Source organism: Grampus griseus (assembly GCF_964374135.1).
Source record: "Grampus griseus genome assembly, chromosome: 19".
Taxonomy (NCBI): Eukaryota; Metazoa; Chordata; class Mammalia; order Artiodactyla; family Delphinidae; genus Grampus; species Grampus griseus.
Genome location: NC_139013.1, coordinates 5,078,220 through 5,097,582, shown reverse-complemented (window position 1 = coordinate 5,097,582; position 19,363 = coordinate 5,078,220). Strand labels below are relative to the sequence as shown.

The 19,363-nt window shown below is 41.0% G+C and overlaps 2 protein-coding genes across 2 annotated transcripts; one reads left to right on the top strand and one right to left on the bottom strand.

The window, feature by feature from the left end:
* Positions 1-759: 759 nt before the first annotated feature.
* Positions 760-18,969, bottom strand: LOC309836903 (uncharacterized protein). Its single transcript, XM_082677121.1, has 4 exons — positions 18,810-18,969; positions 16,445-16,535; positions 8,307-8,433; positions 760-4,692 (listed from the first exon to the last, which is right to left on the bottom strand). The coding sequence occupies exons 2-4, from the start codon at positions 16,457-16,459 to the stop codon at positions 3,365-3,367; spliced, it is 1,470 nt and encodes a 489-aa protein (XP_082533247.1). The 5' UTR covers positions 16,460-16,535; positions 18,810-18,969; the 3' UTR covers positions 760-3,364.
* Positions 13,141-14,318, top strand: LOC309836601 (CDKN2A-interacting protein-like; the record flags this gene model as incomplete). Its single annotated transcript, XM_082676713.1, is given in 2 exon segments — positions 13,141-13,528; positions 13,531-14,318. Coding segments are annotated over 2 exon segments (1,176 nt in total).
* Positions 18,970-19,363: the final 394 nt, after the last annotated feature.

The following is a 19,363-nucleotide window of genomic DNA, read 5'->3' as shown; positions in this document are numbered from 1 at the left end:
CTGCATCGGCAGGCGGACTCTCAACCACTAGGCCACCAGGGAAGCCCGAAATGAGGCTTTTTAACAAAGATGTAGAAAACATAAGTAACCCCAAAACAGAATTGAAGAAATACTGAAATGAAAAATACAATAGAGGAAATCAATAATAGGCTAAATGAGGCAGAAGAATGGATCAGTGAGCTGGAAGACAGAGCGTGGAAATCACGCAAGTCCAGGAAGTGCAAAGAGTCCCATATCCCCATAAAAACTACACATTCAAAAAGCATATGAAAAGATGCTCAACATCATGGGTTCTTCCACTTTGCACAGCTTGTTGGAGCACCTATTTACTAGGTGGGATGCTGCCCAATGCATGAATCATTCAATAAAGCCAATTAGATCTTTAAATTTGATTCAATTTTTGTACATCAATGGAAGTCAGAGTATGAAATTCACTGCTATGCTATTTGCACTACAGCCATCTGAATATCCTGCAACAGAGTGGAGAGAATAACTCAAGTACAATTTATGAGTTTATAACCTCCAACTTGTATGTTATTTGATCCCATATTGGGAAGAAATCGTTATAGATTCTTTCAACACTGAGAACCTAATGGTGCACTCCTAGCTTCTGTTATAAGGTACTGAGGCAGGATAAAACTGTATTGGTAAAAGGAACATAATGCATCCAGGATTTAAAAGATGATTAAATTTTATTACTTAAAACAGGAGACCTATGGTACATTCTCCATAAAACAGTAGCAAAATGTAATGGCAGCAATTAAAATGTGAATCATAAACATACACATACTCCTGGTGCTTCTGATTAAATTTTACTCTGAAGATAACTGCTCTCTTCAATATCCAAAAATTAAGACAATTTCTTTCTTGGTCAGAAATGTAGACAACACATACGCTCATGCAATGGATAAAGTGATTAAGTTTTCTTGTGCATTGTTCCTACCACATAATCAGTCCCTAATAACCTGTCACTATCCTCCCACCAAAAGCCCAGTCCCTGCACGTCCTTCCTGCTTTGTTCATGGTCAGCTGGTAGAGCATTCTGCACTATACCCACACTGGCTTATCTATGGAAGGGCACCCTGAACATAACCATGATGAGTCAAGTCACAGTTTTACACTATTCTCTGCCCCTCCCTGTTGCTAATCCACATGGTATTGAATTTGGTAATTCAGGGTCCTTGTTTTTCCAGGGAACATGGATGTGCATGAACCACACCTAATGAAGTTGGCCCCTCATGTTATTGATTCTTCCCAGAGACCATCAACAAAGGCTGTAATGAAGAGATAAGATTATCTTCTCACCAAGGCCAAGCTCTTACGGCTCGCTACACAACAGGCCAAAAAATAGAGAGACTACTTTTGTGGGCAAGGAATAGTGATGTTATTCTGAAAGCCAGCAGACCGAGAAAACGGGGGACTAGCAATGCAAAGAATCACATGTCCTGAGTTAGAAATCAGGCTCTTTATAGTAAAAGGTGAGGGAGTAAAGTCCTGGTTCAGGTCAGACTCCTGTGAAATAAAATTCAACTATTACGACAAGACAGGAATATTTAAACATGAATTCCTCTCGGCCCTTTGGCCTCCTCTCTCCTCCCACTGTGAACTGTGTATTTGCATTATGCATCAAAGCAAACCTCCCCCATCAGCAGAATACATACGCAACCATAAAGAGCAACATTCTCCTAGCATCAACAGGAAAACTCCTTAAAAGATAGCATTCCTTCTTGATCTTGTAAGAGTCACACGACCCACTGCAATGATGCTTAGATCTGGATTATGTAAACTGTCAATAATACGTCATGTGTTGTACCACTCTCTGTCTTACAAAACTTTTATAACTGGGCCTTGATTTCTTTTTTTTTTTTTTTTTTTTTGCTGTACACGGGCCTCTCACTGTTTGGCCTGTTCCGTTGCGGAGCACAGGCTCCGGACGCGCAGGCTCAGCGGCCACGGCTCACGGGCCCAGCCGCTCCGTAGCATGTGGGATCTTCCCGGACCGGGGCACGAACCCGTGTCCCCTGCATCGGCAGGCGGACTCTCAACCACTGCGCCACCAGGGAAGCCCACACACCGTATTTTAACACATTGTGACTTGAAATGATTCTGCAGTATATAATATCTCAGGTTAACCTCAGAGAACTAAAGACTTGTTTATTCCGAGTATGCATTCTCTGATGTGTGGTCTGTTGAAAAAAGTGCTGAGAAAACTCAACAAATTCATTACATTTGTAAGAATTCCCCCAAACATGAGTTTTTTTGTTAAACGCTGAGAATGCACTGATTCATGAAGAGTTTCCACGTATACACTTTATAACCTGTATGAATTCTCTCATGACACCAAACTTACTGGATGTATCCATGTTTACAACATTCATAACATCTGAAATCTTGGTCTCCAACATAAATCCTGTGTTCCACAGTTTTGTTCTTCAGTTACAAGCCTTCGCACGCATATTGCTTTGTGTGGTTTCTCTTAAAGATGTGTATTCTGAAGTCCAGTGCATGGGGAGGCCTGGATAAAGCCTCGATTCACATTTCCATGGCTTCTCTTCAACACGGACTCTCTGCTGCTCCCTAATACGTGAACTCAACGTAAAGGTTTTGCCACACTCATTGCCATTTGGGAGTTATCGCTCCAGTAGAACATACTGTGGTGTTTGGGTAAAATCCTTGCCACACACATTACATTTGTGTGGTTTCTCTCCACGATAAATATTCTGGTATTTAAGTACGAGTAAGCAATATATTGAATTTTGACACATTCATTGCATTTTAAAGAATGAAGTATTTGATGACCCCTGAGTTTAAGGCACAACCTAAACGCTTTGCAAAATTCAGTACATTTGTAACATGCTGTCCAGTGCAGACTACCTGATTATTGGTGTGATGTGAGGCATGAGAACAGATTTCTCACATTCATGGCACTGGTGAGGATTCTTTCCAGAATGCATTATCAACGGCCTGACCACATTAAATACATGTATCTGGGCTCTATCCAGTATGACTACTCTCAGGAAGCCTAAGATGTGAAGATTCATTATATTTTTAAGGGCTCTCACCTGTATACATCAGCTGATGGCAAGTTAGGCCTGAAAGCACACTTAAGAACTTACCACATTTATTGCATTTCTCACAGTTCCTTCCAACATGAATTCTGTCATGGATCATAAGGTAAGCACTTTGACTAAACACTTTGAGACACTCATTGCATGTGTAATGTAACACTCCAGTATGAATTATCTGATCATAAGTGAGGCTTACACACATAAAAGCTTTGCCACACTCATGATATTTGTATAGTTTCTTTTCTACTTTGAGATTTAAAGACCTTCCCACATGTAATACACTTACACAATTTCTCTCAGGTATGGATTTTCTGATGTTTAGTGAGGGTTGAGACCTCAGTGAACGCTCTTCCACACTCAAAACATTTGAAAGGTCTCTCTACCATATGTACTCTCTGATGACTTGTAAGGTGTGAATTTCGACTGAAGACCTTGCCACACTCATCACATCTGAAAGGCTTCTCTCCAGTATGAACTCTCCAATGAAGTTGAAGATGTGCTTTTTGACTAAAGGCCTTTCTACACTCGTTACATGTGTAAGGTTTCTCTCCAGTATGAATCCTCTGATGTTTTGCAAGAGTTGCCTTTTCACTAAAGACCTTGCTGCACTCATTACATTTGTAAGGTTTCTCTCCGGTATGAATTCTCTGATGAGTTGAAAGGTGTGAACTGTAACTAAACAGCTTGCCACACTCATTACATTTGTAAGGTTTCTCTCCAGTATGAACTCTCCGATGATCTGCAAGGTTTGATTTTCGACTAAAGACCCTGCCACATACTTCACATTTATATAATTTCTTTCCTGTATGAACTATCTTATGTCTACTGAGGTTTGAGTAGCGATTAAAGGTTTTGTCACACTCGTTACATTTGAAAGGTTTCTCCCCAGTATGAATTCTCTGATGATTTGCAAGGGCTGTTTTTTGACTGAATACCTTGCCGCACTCACTACATTTGTAAGGTTTCTTTCCCGTATGAATGCTCTCATGAACTGCAAGGTGTGACTTTGTACTAAAGCCCTTGACACATACATCACATTTATGTAATATCTCTTCTGAATAGATTATCTGATTATTCCTGACAATTGAGCCATGACTAAAGGTTTTCCCACACTCAGTACATTTAAAATCTCTTTCCCTGTGTGTTTTCTGATCTTGTGTCAGTACTAAAGGATGCACAACATCATTCCCATATACATTAGAAACGTTAGTTTGGACACGAGGAGGAATTCTTTGAAGTGGTGAAAATGAGAAACTATTGTTGATGGACCTCTCAACTTCATTACATTCAGAAATTAACCTGTCAGTTTGAAATACCTGCAGTTTACCCTGAAAGTTTAATCCAAGCCTATTTCCAATGGGCTTGATTCCTGCATCCCTTCTACCATGTGTATCTCTTCTATCAGTGAGATTTCCATTATGGGTTATAGGTATTCCTTTGTAATTTCTTTCATCATCTCTCCAATGACACTCAAAGTCATACATATTTTTCTGGATTTCCGTGAGGTAAAAATGTTTGATTTCACGACTTTTAGATCTTCCCAAGATCACTCTTTGAAATACTTCTCCTGGATCACTGTTCCCTTTGGGTTGTAATTGCTTGACCACATGTATTGGACAGATATCTACAAGACATAAAGAGCCATAGGGATAAATTCAAAATTAACTGTTTCATGTTGAATATATGATATTACACCAAAGGTAATACTTATACCAAACACAGTTGTAAAACTTCCCAACTATGTATTTTTTTTTAATTTTTTTAAAAATTTGAAATTGCCCAATTATGATCTTAAAATTATTAGAAACACTAAAGCAATAGAATTGTTTACTAAAAAAAGAGTTATAAAATATAATTCAAATTGATTTTAGAGGAGACTACTTGCAAACCCGCTATGACAAAAACACTCATACAGGAAAAACGGACGTCAGCTTTCAAAAGAACGCAATTTTTCCACCATGACTCCAAAGCATGTACCAATTTACAGTAAACATACTGCTGTCTCTGAGAAAAATACATTATACTACAGATATATTCTGCATACCTGGTGTACATAAGTAAATGTTAATGAACACACAATATACTGTAATGCTAAAAAATCCAAAACAAGCTTATCTAATAATATGTCGCTGTTTAGAATTATAAAACATATATACCATAGAGAAAAAGAATTCAATAGGACAGTTTTTATGAAAACAAAACATTTTTCTAAATACCTTCTACAAAATGACATACCCATAACAGGCATTCTGCAACATTAATAAGTAAAAAAAAACTTATAGAAATAATGAAAGACTTCAAAAAAATTACTAGATACAACATCAACATGCAAAAACCAACTGGGTTTCTAAACATTAAAAATGAACAGGGCAGGGCTTCCCTGGTGGTGCAGTGGTTGAGAGTCCACCTGCCAATGCAGGGGACACGGGTTCGTGCCCCGGTCCGGGAAGATCCCACATGCTGTGGAGCGGCTGGGCCCATGAGCCATGGCCACTGAGCCTGCACGTCCAGAGCCTGTGCTCCACAACGCGAGAGGCCACAGCAGTGAGAGGCCCGCGTACCGGAAAAAAAAAAAAAAAGAACAATCAAAGAAATTCAATTTACAATAGAATCAAAAAAGAAGAGTACTTAAACATAACATTATACAAGAAGGGAAGGATTTGTAACTACTGCAATTTGCAGTAGTTACAAAATAAAGACATCTGAAACATATTAGAGAAGACTTCTGAATAAAGATAAAGACTTCTGAAACATATTAGAGAAGACATATTAGACATATTAGAGAAGACTTCTGAAACATATTAGAGAAGACACAAATAAATGCAAAGATATCCCAAGTTCATGGATTTGAAGCTGATATTGTCAAGATGTCAATACTAGCCAAAGTTATCAGGATATTCAAAATAATCCCTAGTGTAATCCCAAATCCCAATACCGCTTTGCTGAAGAAACAGATGAATCAATCCTACAATTCCTGTGAAATTTCAGGACACAATGAATAGCAAAAAGAAGCTTGAAAACAAAGTCAGACAATTCACATTTCTTTATTTCAAAACTTTTTCCAAAGCTACACTAATCAAAGCAGTATGGTACTGGCATAAAGACAGAGAGACCTGTGGAACACAAGAGACTGAGAAAAATACTTTCGTGTATAAGGTCAAATGATGTTCCGCAAGGTTGTCAAGACCACATAATGGGGGAAGGGCAGTCTATGGAACAAAAGGTGTTGAGAAAACTGGATATCCACATGCAGAAGAATTTAGTTGGACCATTATTGTATTAACTCAAAATGCTTCAAAGATCTAAACCTAAGTCTCTAGTGAATAAAACTCCTATAAGTAAATTTACAAGAAAAGATTAACATTGGATTCACCAATGATTTATCAGATGTAACAGCAAAAGCTCAGGCCAACAAACTAAAAACAGATAAATTGGACTACATCATAACTATTAACTATTGTGCACTAAACCATACTCAGCAGAGTGAAAAAACAATGTATGGTTTAATACAAAATATTTGTAAATCATATATTCAATAATAGTTTAACATCAAGAATATTTATTTAATAAATAAATTTGTTGTTTTTTTTTTTTTTAAAAAAGAAAGACCCCAAGATTCCAACTATAGTTTGTGACAAGGACAGACTCTCCATTGCCAAATGCCTGGAAGCTATCCTGCCATTTTCCAGTGATGTAGTGACATTCAGAGCCAAAGTATGTTGCAGAGAAAATAAGATCTGTGCTACTTCCGACTTGACAACTGACACCCTATATTCTCCAGTTAGAATTTGTTCTCAACCAAAAATAATATATTTTTCTTTGATGAGTGATCTTGGGACTTCCCTTGTGGCACAGTGGTTAAGAATCCACCTGCCAATGTAGGAGACACCAGTTCGAGCCCTGGTCCGGGAACTAAGATCCCACATGCCGCGGAGCAACTAAGCCCATGCGCCACAACTACTGAAGCCCGCATGCCTAGAGCCCATGCTCTGCAACAAGAGACGCCACCGCAGTGAGAAGCCCACACACCACAACAGAGTAGCCCCCTCTCACCACAACTAGAGAAAGCCCACGCACAGCGACAAAGACCCAACACGCAGCCAAAAAAAAAAAAATTAAATAATAAAAATAATTTTAAAATTTTTTAAAATTAATAAAAATTAAATAGCAGCCGGTATTTTCCATCTTCTGATTATATCTTCCAAATACAACAGACATGAAACCAGGACAGGGTCAGGGGTTAGACACTAGAGGCATCAGCTTTGATCTATATGGACTAAAAACTGAGCATCCAATAGAATCAAGTCCATAAGGAGAGAAGAGGGGGCTAGACAAGCCAATAACACAGCCCGCCTCATGCTTCTCAAAGTCAAGCAACAACCAGTTCACAGCAGCCAGATGATGAGTGTTGTGGATCTTGATAAAGACCTTGCCTTTGTCTCTATAGGAGCTGCAGCAACACTGGAGGGTGAAAGAATACATTTTACATTTGGAAGGATAGAGTGATAACTCGAGTAGAAGAAAAGTCTCCTCTGAGAGTTTAATAAAGAAACTTTAGTTTTCCCAAAGAACGCTCCACCATGAGAAGCGTTTCCCAAACACTATTAATGTTGTGGCTTCCTCTCTGCCCTGAGATCCCACCCGTGTTCACACTTTTAATACATTCCTACCCATTTGGTTTTTTTGCTATTTTCACACCACTCACCAGAGTCCTGGACTCTTCCTCTTGCTCCAAAAATGGAGATAATGTTCAGATCAGAAAAAGAAATTTCTGCTTATCAGAACAAAGAAATGTAAATTGGTGTGGTTTTTCCAAAACCACAGCTCTTTGTTCAGCTGAGGAGTGAGGACATTACAGGTGGGTCAGGAAAAATATTTCACAAATTCATCCACCTCCTCCTTCTAAATGCATTGGGAACAGTGTAATGCATATATCTAACACTCTTCCAAGAAATAGTCAGTCAAAGCCACAGGGCAGAAGACAAGAAACTGGGTATCTTTTAAAAGTCTGCCATTGAGCTTTATACATAATTAAGCTCTTGAACAACCCCTAATGTAACATGAAATGGGCAGATCATCTGAAGAAAGGGTCAGTTTAAACTCGTGATGCCACATCACGTCTGTGTCAACAGGGCTTTCAGATCACATGAAGAAAACAGGGCCTCCCAAGAAGCACACAGGGAAAAATGCAAAACACCCAAGGGGAGATCCCAACTTCTAGAGGGAAGTTATCCTCACCCACAGAGATCAGGTTCCTGTAGGTCTCCAACATCACGTCCCTGTACAGGGCCCTCTGACCAGGGTCCAGGCATTCCCACTCCTCCTGAGAGAATTCAATGACCACATCCTTGAAGGTCAACCATTCCTGAAATGAAAATACATTTCAACAACAGGTCATGAGAAGGGTTATCTTCATACAAAATGGGAAGATGAGAGAGGGGTAAGGATCGATTTGGTTCAAGTATATGTTCTGAAAGATCTGTGTTAAGGTATTTGGAGCAAATACTGTGTCCCTTATTTTAAATTCTTATGCTTTTTCATAAGAGATTATCATATCATCCAATAAATATGGATTTGTCATCTTTGTGGAGAATCCATAAAACATATATAAATAATACTAAACAACGGGTTGTCTATGCAGAAGTGTCAGATCTATGTTCTAAACATTGAGTGATATTCAATATTTAAATAAGTTACACTATGAGTGGCAGCTTCAGAGATGACAAAGTCCACAATGGCTTTAAAGAAAACTCAAAATCTTCAATTATGATAATGATAGAAACAGCAATGACTAAAAGTGTTTGAATACTTCCTATAGACAAAACATTACTCAAAATAAGTACTTTACAAGCACGAACTTCTTATCAATATAACAGCTCATTCGAGAAAGATATGTTCCCATCTTACAGAGCAGAAAACTGTGTCAGAGACACAAAGAGAAACTCGAACCAAGTCAAGAAGCTAAGCAATGACACAGCAAGCACCTGAACTCAGGTGGTTGAGCCCTGGAATTGAAGCTTAAAAATCAGTTAAGTAAAGGAGAGCATTAAAAGTTCACTGACACTTTGTTATACAGCAGAAACTAACACACCACTGTAAAGCAATTATACTCCAATAAAGATGTTTTAAAAAAAAAAAGTACATTGACAGAGGGATCCCTGAGAAAAGCTTTAAAGACATTCAAGGTGAATGACATGGAATAGCATGAAAGGTCATTATAGATGTGGGCACACAAGCACATGCACATAAAATGTTAGTAATCTTACTACTATTTAAACCATTAACGTGATGGTGTAGAAAAAATTCAAGGCCACGGAACATATATATGTGTGTATATATGTATATACACCTTGGTTAGGGCATTTATTTCTTTTACTTCGGATTGCAGACACTTGCTTATGTATATGTACCTTAAATCATTAAAACAAGGATTCAAATCTGTTTCATCTCTTCATGTCTTCTATTACTTAAATAGGTCTTTTTTTATTAGTTATCCATTTTACACATATTAGTGTATATATATCAATCCCAATCACCCAATTCATCCCACCACCAAGGCCACGGAATATATTGAAGATATAATTTCAACTGCAAAAAGATATATACTGTTGAAATCATGTCTTTTATCTAAATGAATGGCTTGCACATCCATGGCACCCATCACACAGATCAACACAAAATCAACTGGAACGAAAAGACTTATCTCTTTACATATTTCAGGACAATTTTTTTTATCATCGGTTTTTTTTGTTTTCCACTAATAAAAACATTGACACAAAATTAGAGAAGTTTAGTGTTATACACTATTTTCACAGATTAAGAAAATTATCACAGTGGTAAAGTTAAAAACTTCTTGGAGAATTAAAAATCATGACAAAAAAAGCGTATGGAAAAAATATATTGTTATTAAGCAAGAACATTTCACCAAACGTCATGAAAAGTAAACACTTGATACGTATCCTCTGTAATTACAGTGAAATAAAGGGGGCTGGCCAGGGCACCAACCTTTCACCACTGCTCAGTGTGCCTGAGCAGGGACCACTAGAGGAAGTAACAGGAGGAAAAAAGGAAGACCAAGTGTAAGAGACACAGAGAGAGTGTGTCAGACAGTTGGAAATGTGAACATTCACACATCAAATGAGACGGAAAAGCTAAAGGTGAAAGAAAGGAAAAAGATATTCCATAATAAAGAGAGCAGGGCTGAGTATATTATATCACACAAAACAAAGGCAAAAACTGACAGAAGGCACAAAGGATATTATACAATCTTAAACGAGTCAATTCACTAAGAAGATATAACGGTTATAAATATATACATTAGAGCTTCCCCCCAAATGAAGCAAACGTTAACAGAAATCAAGAGGAAACAGGGACTTCCCTGATGGCGCAGTGGTTAAGAATCCACCTGCCAATACAGGGGACACGGGTTTGAGCCCTGGTCCGGGAAGATCCCACATGCCGCGGAGCAACTAAGCCCGTGTGCCACAACTACTGAGCCTGTGCTCTAGAGCCTGCAAGCCACAACTACTGAGCCCGTGTGCCACAACTGAAGCCCGCACGCCTAGAGCCCATGCTCCGCAACGAGAAGCCACCGCAGTGAGAAGCCCACGCACCGCAACGAAGAGTAGCCCCTGCTTGACGCAACTAGAGAAATCCCACATGCAGCAACGAAAACCCAACACAGCCAAAAATTAATTAATTAATTAAAAAAAAAAAGGGGGAACAGCAGCACAGTTAACAATATGACACTTCAATACCTCCATTTTACTTGAAGGCTATAATAAAAGAGAAATCTACACGGCTAAATGGTTACAACAGAAAGAGAAAAGATCTCCACTCAAGAATTTTTTACATCTCAATGAAGCAGAAAGAGAACAAACTGAATCCAACTTTGGCAGAACAAAAGAGTTAAATAAGAAAGATTCAGGGCTTCCCTGGTGGCGCAGTGGTTAAGAGTCCGCCTGCCGATGCAGGGGACACGGGTTCGTGCCCCGGTCCGGGAGGATCCCACATGCCACGGAGCGGCTGGGTCCGTGGGCCATGGCCGCTAAGCCTGCGCGTCCGGAGCCTGTGCTCCGCAACGGGAGAGGCCACAATGGTGAGAGGCCCGCGTACCGCAAAAAAAAAAAAAAAAAGGAAGATTCAGATCCTACAAACCCACTCCTAAGCATATATCGGGAGAAAACCATAATTCGAAAAGATACATGCACCCCAATGTTCACTGCAGCACTATTTACAATACCCAAGACATGTAAGCAACCTAAATGTCCACTAACAGATGAATGGATAAAGATGTGGTGTATGCATGTGTGTGTGTGTGTATATATATATATACACACACACACACACACACACACATATATACACATACACGATGGAATATTACTCAGCCATAAAAACAAATGAAATAATGCCATTTGCAGCAAAATGGATGGAACTAGAGATTATCACACTAAGTGAAGTAAGCCAGACAGAGAAAGACAAATATATCACTTATATGTGAAACTGAAGGAAAGAAGATACAATTGAACTTACATATGAAACAGAAATAGACCCACAGACATAGTAAAGAAAGTTAGGGGTGACCAAAGCAGAAGGGAGGGGCATAAATTAGGATTTGGTATTAACATATACACACTATTTTGTATAAGATAGATAACCAACAAGGACCTACTATATAGCACGGGGAACCATACTCAGTATTTTGTAATAACCTATAAGGGGAAAGGATCTGAAAAAGAATATATATAAAATTGAGTCATTTTGTTGTACACCCAAAACTAACCAAACACTGTAAACCAACAATACTGCATATAGGGATATATGTGTATGTACAGCTGATTCACTTTGTTATAAAGCAGAAACTAACACACCATTATAAAGCAATTATACTCCAATAAAGATGCTAAAAAAAAATACTTCAGTAAAAAATTGCTAAGTAGTTCGACATCACTAATTATTAAAGAAATGCAAATCAAAACTACAATGAGCTATCACCTCACACCAGTCAAAATGGCTACCATCAAAAAATCCACAAACAGGGCTTCCCTTGTGGCACAGTGGTTGAGAGTCCGCCTGCCGATGCAGGGGACACGGGTTCGTGCCCCGGTCCAGGAAGATCCCACATGCCGCGGAGCGGCTAGGCCCGTGAGCCATGGCCACTGAGCCTGCGCGTCCAGAGCCTGTGCTCCGCAACGGGAGAGGCCACAACAGTGAGAGGCCTGCGTACCGCAAAAAAAAAAACAAAAAAAAAAAAACCCACAAACAATAAATGCTGGAGAGGGTGTGGAGAGAAGGGGACACTCCTGAACTGCTGGTGGGAATGTAAATTGGTAGAGCCACTATGGAGAAGACTATGGAGGTCCCTTAAAAAAAAACAAAAATAGAGCTATCATATGACACTGCAATCCCACTCCTGGGTATATATCCAGAGAAAAACATGGTCCGAAAGGATACATGCACCCCAGTGTTCACTGAAGCACTGTTTACAAGAGCCAAGGCATGGAAGCAACCTAAACATCAACAGAATAATAGATAAAGAAGATGTGGTATGGGGCTTCCCTGGTGGCGCAATGGTTAAGAATCCACCTGCCAATGCAGGGGACACAGGTTCGAGCCCTGGTCCGGGAAGATCCCACATGCCACGGGGCAACTAAGCCCACGTGCCACAACTACTGAGGCTGCGCTCTAGAGTCCGTGAGCCACAACTACTGAGCTCACATGCCACAACTACTGAAGCCCATGCACCTAGAGCCCATGCTCCGCAACAAGAGAAACCACCGCAATGAGAAGCCCATGCACTGCAATGAAGAGTAGTCCCCACTCACCGCAACTAGAGAAAGCCCGCGTGCAGCAACAAAGACCCAAGGTGGCCAAAAATAAATAATAAAATAAAATTAAAATAAAGAAGATGTGGTACATATATACAATGGAATATTACTCAGCCATTAAAAAGAATGAATTAATGCCATTTGCAGCAACATGGATAGACCTAGAGATTGTCATACTGAAGTAAGTCAGACACAGAAAGAAATATCATATGGTATCACTTATATGCGGAACCTAAAAAGAAATGATACGGAGCTCTGGTACCCTGAGTCAGAATAGCTCCACAAGTGATGGAGAGCGATCTGTTTCCAGCCAAAGCAGCAGCAGCATTCCCTCTCAGGTAACAACGGTAGGGTCTGGAAAAATTTCTGAACCAGAAGCTCCAGATAAACATGATTCAGCATCCTATGTTTCTTCGTTGTTGAAATCCAGTGTGAACAGTCATGTGACCCAATCTACTGATTCCAGAGAACAAAGTGGATCCCCGAAAAAGAGTGCTTTGGAAGGCTCTTCAGTCTCAGCCTCTCAAAGCATTTCAGAGATTGAGGTGCCCTTGTTGGGCTTCTCAGGAAGCTCAGAAGTAGAGTTGCCACCGTTGTCTTCTAAACCTAGTTCAGAGACAGCTTCAAGAGGTTAACTCCCAGAACTAGTTCAGAGGCAAGTGTTTTGTCATCTGTTTCTAAAAACAGTTCCTCATCAGGCACATCTTTACTAACCCCCAAAAGCACCACCTCAGCAAACACGATGCTGACTTCCAAAAGCACTTCACAGGTAGCTGCATCACTGTTAGCTTCCAAGAACAGCTCCCAGACCAGTGGCTCTCTGGTTTCCAAAAGCACTTCCATAGCAAGTGTGTCCCAGCTGGCTTCTAAGAGTAGTTCTCAGACCAGCACGTCACAGCTGCCTTCTGAAAGTACTTTGCAATCGAGCGAGAGTTCTGTCAGATTCTCTTGTTGCAAGTTAACCAATGAAGATGTGAAACCGAAGCAGCCTTCTGTCAATAGACTGTACAAAATGGTGGCATGGAAGTTGGTGGCCGTTGGTGACTTCAGTCCCAGCATGAATCATGGAGAGCTCCTAAACGCAGCTATCAAGGCTCTGAAAGCAACACTGGATGTGTCTCTTGTCCCACTAATAGAGCTGGCAGATCTGCCTCAAAATAAGAGCTCTCAAGAAAGTATTGTTTGTGAACTGAGATGTACGTCTGTGTATTTGGGCACTGGCTGTGGAAAAAGCAAAGAAAACGCAAAAGCAGTTGCATCAAGAGAAGCCTGGAAGTTATTTCTCAAGAAAAAGATGGTGGTAAAAATATGTAAAAGGAAATACAGAGGCAGTGAAACAGAAGACTTAGTACTCCTCGATGAAGAGTCAAGGCCTGTAAACTTACCTCCAGCATTAAAACATCCTCAAGAATTACTATAATACGTCCAAAATATCACTGCGTACAATATCTGGTATTTGAAGAGAAAAACTTGCTTACTTTTGTATAATATGAAACACAGGCTTTCACAAATGTTGTATTGCTTTTTTCCAGTTTTGCAGAAAATCTACATTCTAGTTCTCTTCATACAGTGGAAGTTGTAAATAACTTGTGAATGACAGTATACATTAAAAGGTTTATGCATTAACAGCATACCAATATGCTGTTTTATTTGCTGAAGAAAATACTGTCTTCTATTTCTAATGACACATTAGGTAGAATGTGTAATTCTGTAGTCTTAATTTTTGTACTACTTTGAATTTGGTGAAAATGTATTGTCTACCATGCTTTATTTTTCTAGCTGAATAATCCTTCACATCAAAGAAAAGGAGACCATAGTATTTGAATGTCTGAAAGTCTGTGAAGCTTAAGGTTTTAAGAATGTTGCCCATAATGCTGAACATGTCTGTTAAAGAATAAAAGAGAAAATAGTTGCCTCAGACTAAAAAAAAAAAAAAGAAATCCAAAGATACAAATAAATCTATACTCATGGACTGGAAGTCTCAAAACTCTTGAAATGTCCAAACTACCCAAACTGTTCTACATATTCAATGCAACCATTATCAAAATCACAATGGCAATTTTTGCAGAAATAGAAGGAACACAGGCCAGACACCACAGAAACTCGAGGGACCGCAAATTGCCAAAACACTCTTGAATAAGAAGAAAGATGGAGGCCACCCTTTAATTTTCAAAACATATTATAAAGTAATCAAGATGGTGTGGTACTGGCATAAACACAGATATATAAACCAATGGAACAGAAGAGAACGCTCAGAAATGATCCTTTGTATATATTTAAAATCTACTGATACTAAGGATGCTAAGACTACACAGTGGAAAAAAGACACCTGCCATTAACAAATGGTGCTGGGAGGGCTTCCCTGGTAGCATAGTGGTTAAGAACCTGCCTGCCAATGCAGGGGACATGGGTTTGAGCCCTGGTCCAGGAAGATCCCACATGCTGCAGAGCAACTAGAGCCCACGAGCCACAACTACTGAGCTGGCGTGCCACATGCCTAGAGCCCATGCACCACAACAACAGAAGCCCATGCACCACAACAAAGAGTAGCCCCCGCTTGCCACAACTAGGGAGAAGCCTGCGTGCAGCAAAGAAGACCCAATGCAACCAAAAATAAATAAATAAATAAATAAAATTTATAGCAAAACAAAACAAATGGTACTGGGAAACTGGATGCCTGGATGTGATAAACAATGAAGAGGAAACCTTACCTTCATCAAACGTAAAAATTGTGATAAACAATGTGATAAACAATGAAGAGGAAACATTGTGATGTTTAACATTGTGATAAATGTTTAACATTGTGATAAATGTTTAATGTTATAAATGATAAACAATGTTTATCATTGTGATAAACAAGGAAGAGGAAACCTTACCTTCATCAAACGTAAAAACTTCTCTGTGCCAAAGAACAAAACCAGCACAGTGAAAATACAAAATCTGAAGAATGAATGTGATGAAAGTGATTTAAGGAATTTCCACCTCTCAGACATTTAGACTGATTTCATAGTTTGAAATAGATGATGGAATAAAACACCCTCTATCACTGATGTCTGGTTCTGAATTTTTCATTCTGTTCCCAATCATTAAGATTCTGAAGTCAGTGACTCACTCATTTAGCTTAATTGCCTTAGAAAAAGTCAGAACAAATTTCCCCTTGTTGGTCTACTCCCAGATTTTACCAGGTATTGTGCACCTAATAACTGACTTTCATGTGCAGTTTCTTTATCCTGGTTTACGGAGAGCAGACAGTCCATCCAGATGGGGCCCTAAACAACCCCTCCCACCCAATAGCACTGACGCTCTGCCTGAATCTGTGGGTGTGAAGCCCTGCCCAGCACTGCACCCAGTGGAGCCTTTTCACAAGTTCCAAGTCACTGGGTCATGGGGAGACGGGATCTAAGTGGAGATGACAGGCCCTGAGGGAAGGACCCGGGTGGGTGTGAATGTACAGGTGTTAGGCAGGATAGTTCAGAGATTAGCGAGTCCAAAGAATGGCATTTCAGGAAGCACAGACAGAAGAAAAAACTGAGAATATGACTTTACCTGAGAAAGAGCCATTTCTGACTCCTTTTCTTTCCTCTCCCTCCTCTTCAGGGCTTCTTCCTCAGACAACGTTGAGTCTTTAGAGGTTGACCTTGAAAGTTGAAAACAGGCTGTTTAATGCTTGGAATCGACACACCCCCTTCCTGAGTCACCACCACACACACAGGGAAGCCCTCAGCATGTGGAACAGACGGTCCTCTGCTGCCCACTGTCCCAGGAGGGGCTCAGGACAGTAAACTCGTAAAAGACCAACAGGTGAGTTTTCCCACCCTTTCTTCAGATCTCGCTCCCCTCCTGGTGAGGCCCTCACGTACCCAGCAGCAGCGGGCACCTCAGCTGGACCCGACGATCCCCTGCAGGTCACAGACCAGCCCTGATCCATCCCCACGCAGAGCAGAGCCCTCACCCTCAGCCCAGATCTCAGCCCTCAGGAACGGGGGGACCCAGAGTCCTGATGCTCAGTGATGGATCCAGATTAGAGTTATTGGGGGCACCTTAAATATTACTGAGCTTTGGCCTCACACCGACGATCTGAAGAAGAATCCCTCATTAGAGGGTACAAAACATGTATATGCAAAATGCCTCATCGATCTAATATGAAGCCTGGGTTGAGCACCACTCAGCAGTGGCAAGGCCAGCACAGCCCTCACTTTCTTTTTCTTTCCCAGCTTAACTGAGGTAGGATTGATGAGTAACAACCGTGTACATGTGAGGCATATAATGTGATTATTTGATAGATGTATATTCACTGTGTAATAATTATCACAATAGTTTACACTTCCATCAACTTACAATTACCATTTAATTTCTGTGTAGTGAGAACACTTGAGTGTTACGCTCAGAGCAAACTCCAAGTACACAGAAACACAGTGTGATTAACTATAGTCTGCATGCTGTACATTAGATATATATGTGGTACTTTTTCATTTTACACCTGAACGTTTGTAACCTCTGACCAACCCCACCCCATTTACCCCACCATCCAACCCCTCCTAATACCCTTTATACTCTATGGCCCTATGAGTAAGACATTTCTACTTTCCACCTATAATATCTGCCTTTTTCTGTCATAATAATGTCATAATTTATGGCTGAAATAAATTTTCTATATCCATTCATTTGTCAGACATTTTAGTTCTTTCTACATCTTGGCTGTTGTGAATAATACAGTAATGTTCATTGCAGTGCAAATATTTCCCTCGCTATAATGATTTCATTTCCCTTGGATATCTAGCCAGAGGTGGATAACATAAGCGGATAAACTTTAAATGTTTTACATTCTAAAGCAACAAATTAAAATATCACAACTCAATCACCCATATCCAAAGAACTCACCCCCCATCTGTATCCAGTTTCCCCCTCTACCTGACTACTATGTGTTTCTATTTCATTCTTTATCTATCTCCCTATTTCTCTCTTTGTTCCCCTCTACTCTCCTGCTGTGTCTGCCCTGTTATTTATTTTATCACACCTGTCCTGCCCCAACTTTTCTGATTGTCCTAAATATCCATATATTTCTGCCTCTTTCTTCCTCCATCTCCGCTCCCGCTCTGCCCTCCAGGTTACATTCCTTCTACTCCTGTTACACTCCGACTCTATGGCACCCCAGACGGCTATGCTTCCTTCCTGCTCTGTCTTCCTCTGCTCTTCTACTCAACACCTGTCCTCTGTGTCTCTCCCAGGACCACGATGCTCCGAAGGCCTTACTTCTAACTCTTTTATCCTCTCCCCCCACTCTCTGTGAAGTGCTCTCACCACTGCTGTCCCTCCTGCTACAGCTGACGCAGGGCCCCTGTCCCCATGTTGCTCTCCAAACCCAGGAGATCACACTCCTTTATTCACTTCTCTATTTTATCCACCCGCTACTTTAAGAGCTAAATCTGTTTCATTTTACTATCCCTTTGAGAACAATTTCCAGCGAGATGAACTTGTGAGGGAAGAATACTGGGTGTCACACGGTTGGCCCTGGTCACCTCCCCCTACACAGGGTGAACGGAAGAGCTGACTAGAAGAGGAGGCTTGCGGAGCACAAGTACCGGCCTGAGGAGACGCGAGGACAGAGGCGGTGGGGGGGGGGGGTCTCCGGAGGGGGACGGAGTCTCCAGAATCCCCGGACCCGGGAGAGGACGCGGCCTGTCCGGGAGCGCGGCGGCCGGCGCTGCCCTCTGGGGCGGGGGAGAGAGCGAAGCTGCGGGCGCGCGAATCCACCTCGCAGAAGGGGACTTTACAAGGGGCAGACGAGGTAATAAATGATTGTAAGCAGGAAAATGTCGCGAAAGGCGGTGTCTCAGTGGACCGAAGGCCGAAAAGCAAAGGGCAAGGACCCTCACAGCGATTTCAAACCCAAAGGAAATTAATACTCGACCTGTAACGGCGACTTCTGGATTTACTTGGGGCGGACGGCGGCGCTGGGCTATTACGCCCGCAGAACCTCGGAGACCCTAAAGATGGAGTAAGGGGGACCACGCAGCACAGACTTAACACTAGAAGGAAAAACTTAAGCCCCGCTGTGCGACCTTCACTCTCAGGTCTCCGCTTCCGCTTCCGCAAGAAACTGCTCACGCAGCGCGTACTTCAGAGGCGAGGCTTCTAGGCGGGACTTGGGCGGAGCGCTGAAAGTGAGAGGCGGGGCGAGGAGAGTCCAGGTCTGAGCCCGAGAGCCCGAAAGGCGGGACAGGGGGTAAGGGGGGCAGTCAGGGAATGGTGCTTCCCAGTACTTTGAAACCCCTTAAGTTACTGGCTGTTACAGTTTTCAGGTAAAAGCTTACAGCTTTGGGGACCAGTTATGTTGGAAACTAGGATGTTTCCTCCTAACAAGTAGAAAATGATTTTAATAAAAAATTGTTTTTGCCAGCATGTTGCTCACAAGTCCTGCTCCTGAGGCTCAAGCAATTCAGTGGTTGGGAACTTGGGTCTCCA

Excerpts from the sequence above, each read along its gene's own strand:
- LOC309836903 (XM_082677121.1), bottom strand. Across the intron at positions 4,693-8,306 it reads CAGGAACCTGATCTCTGTGG|ATATCTGTCCAATACATGTG; the intron begins GTGAGGATAACT and ends TATGTCTTGTAG.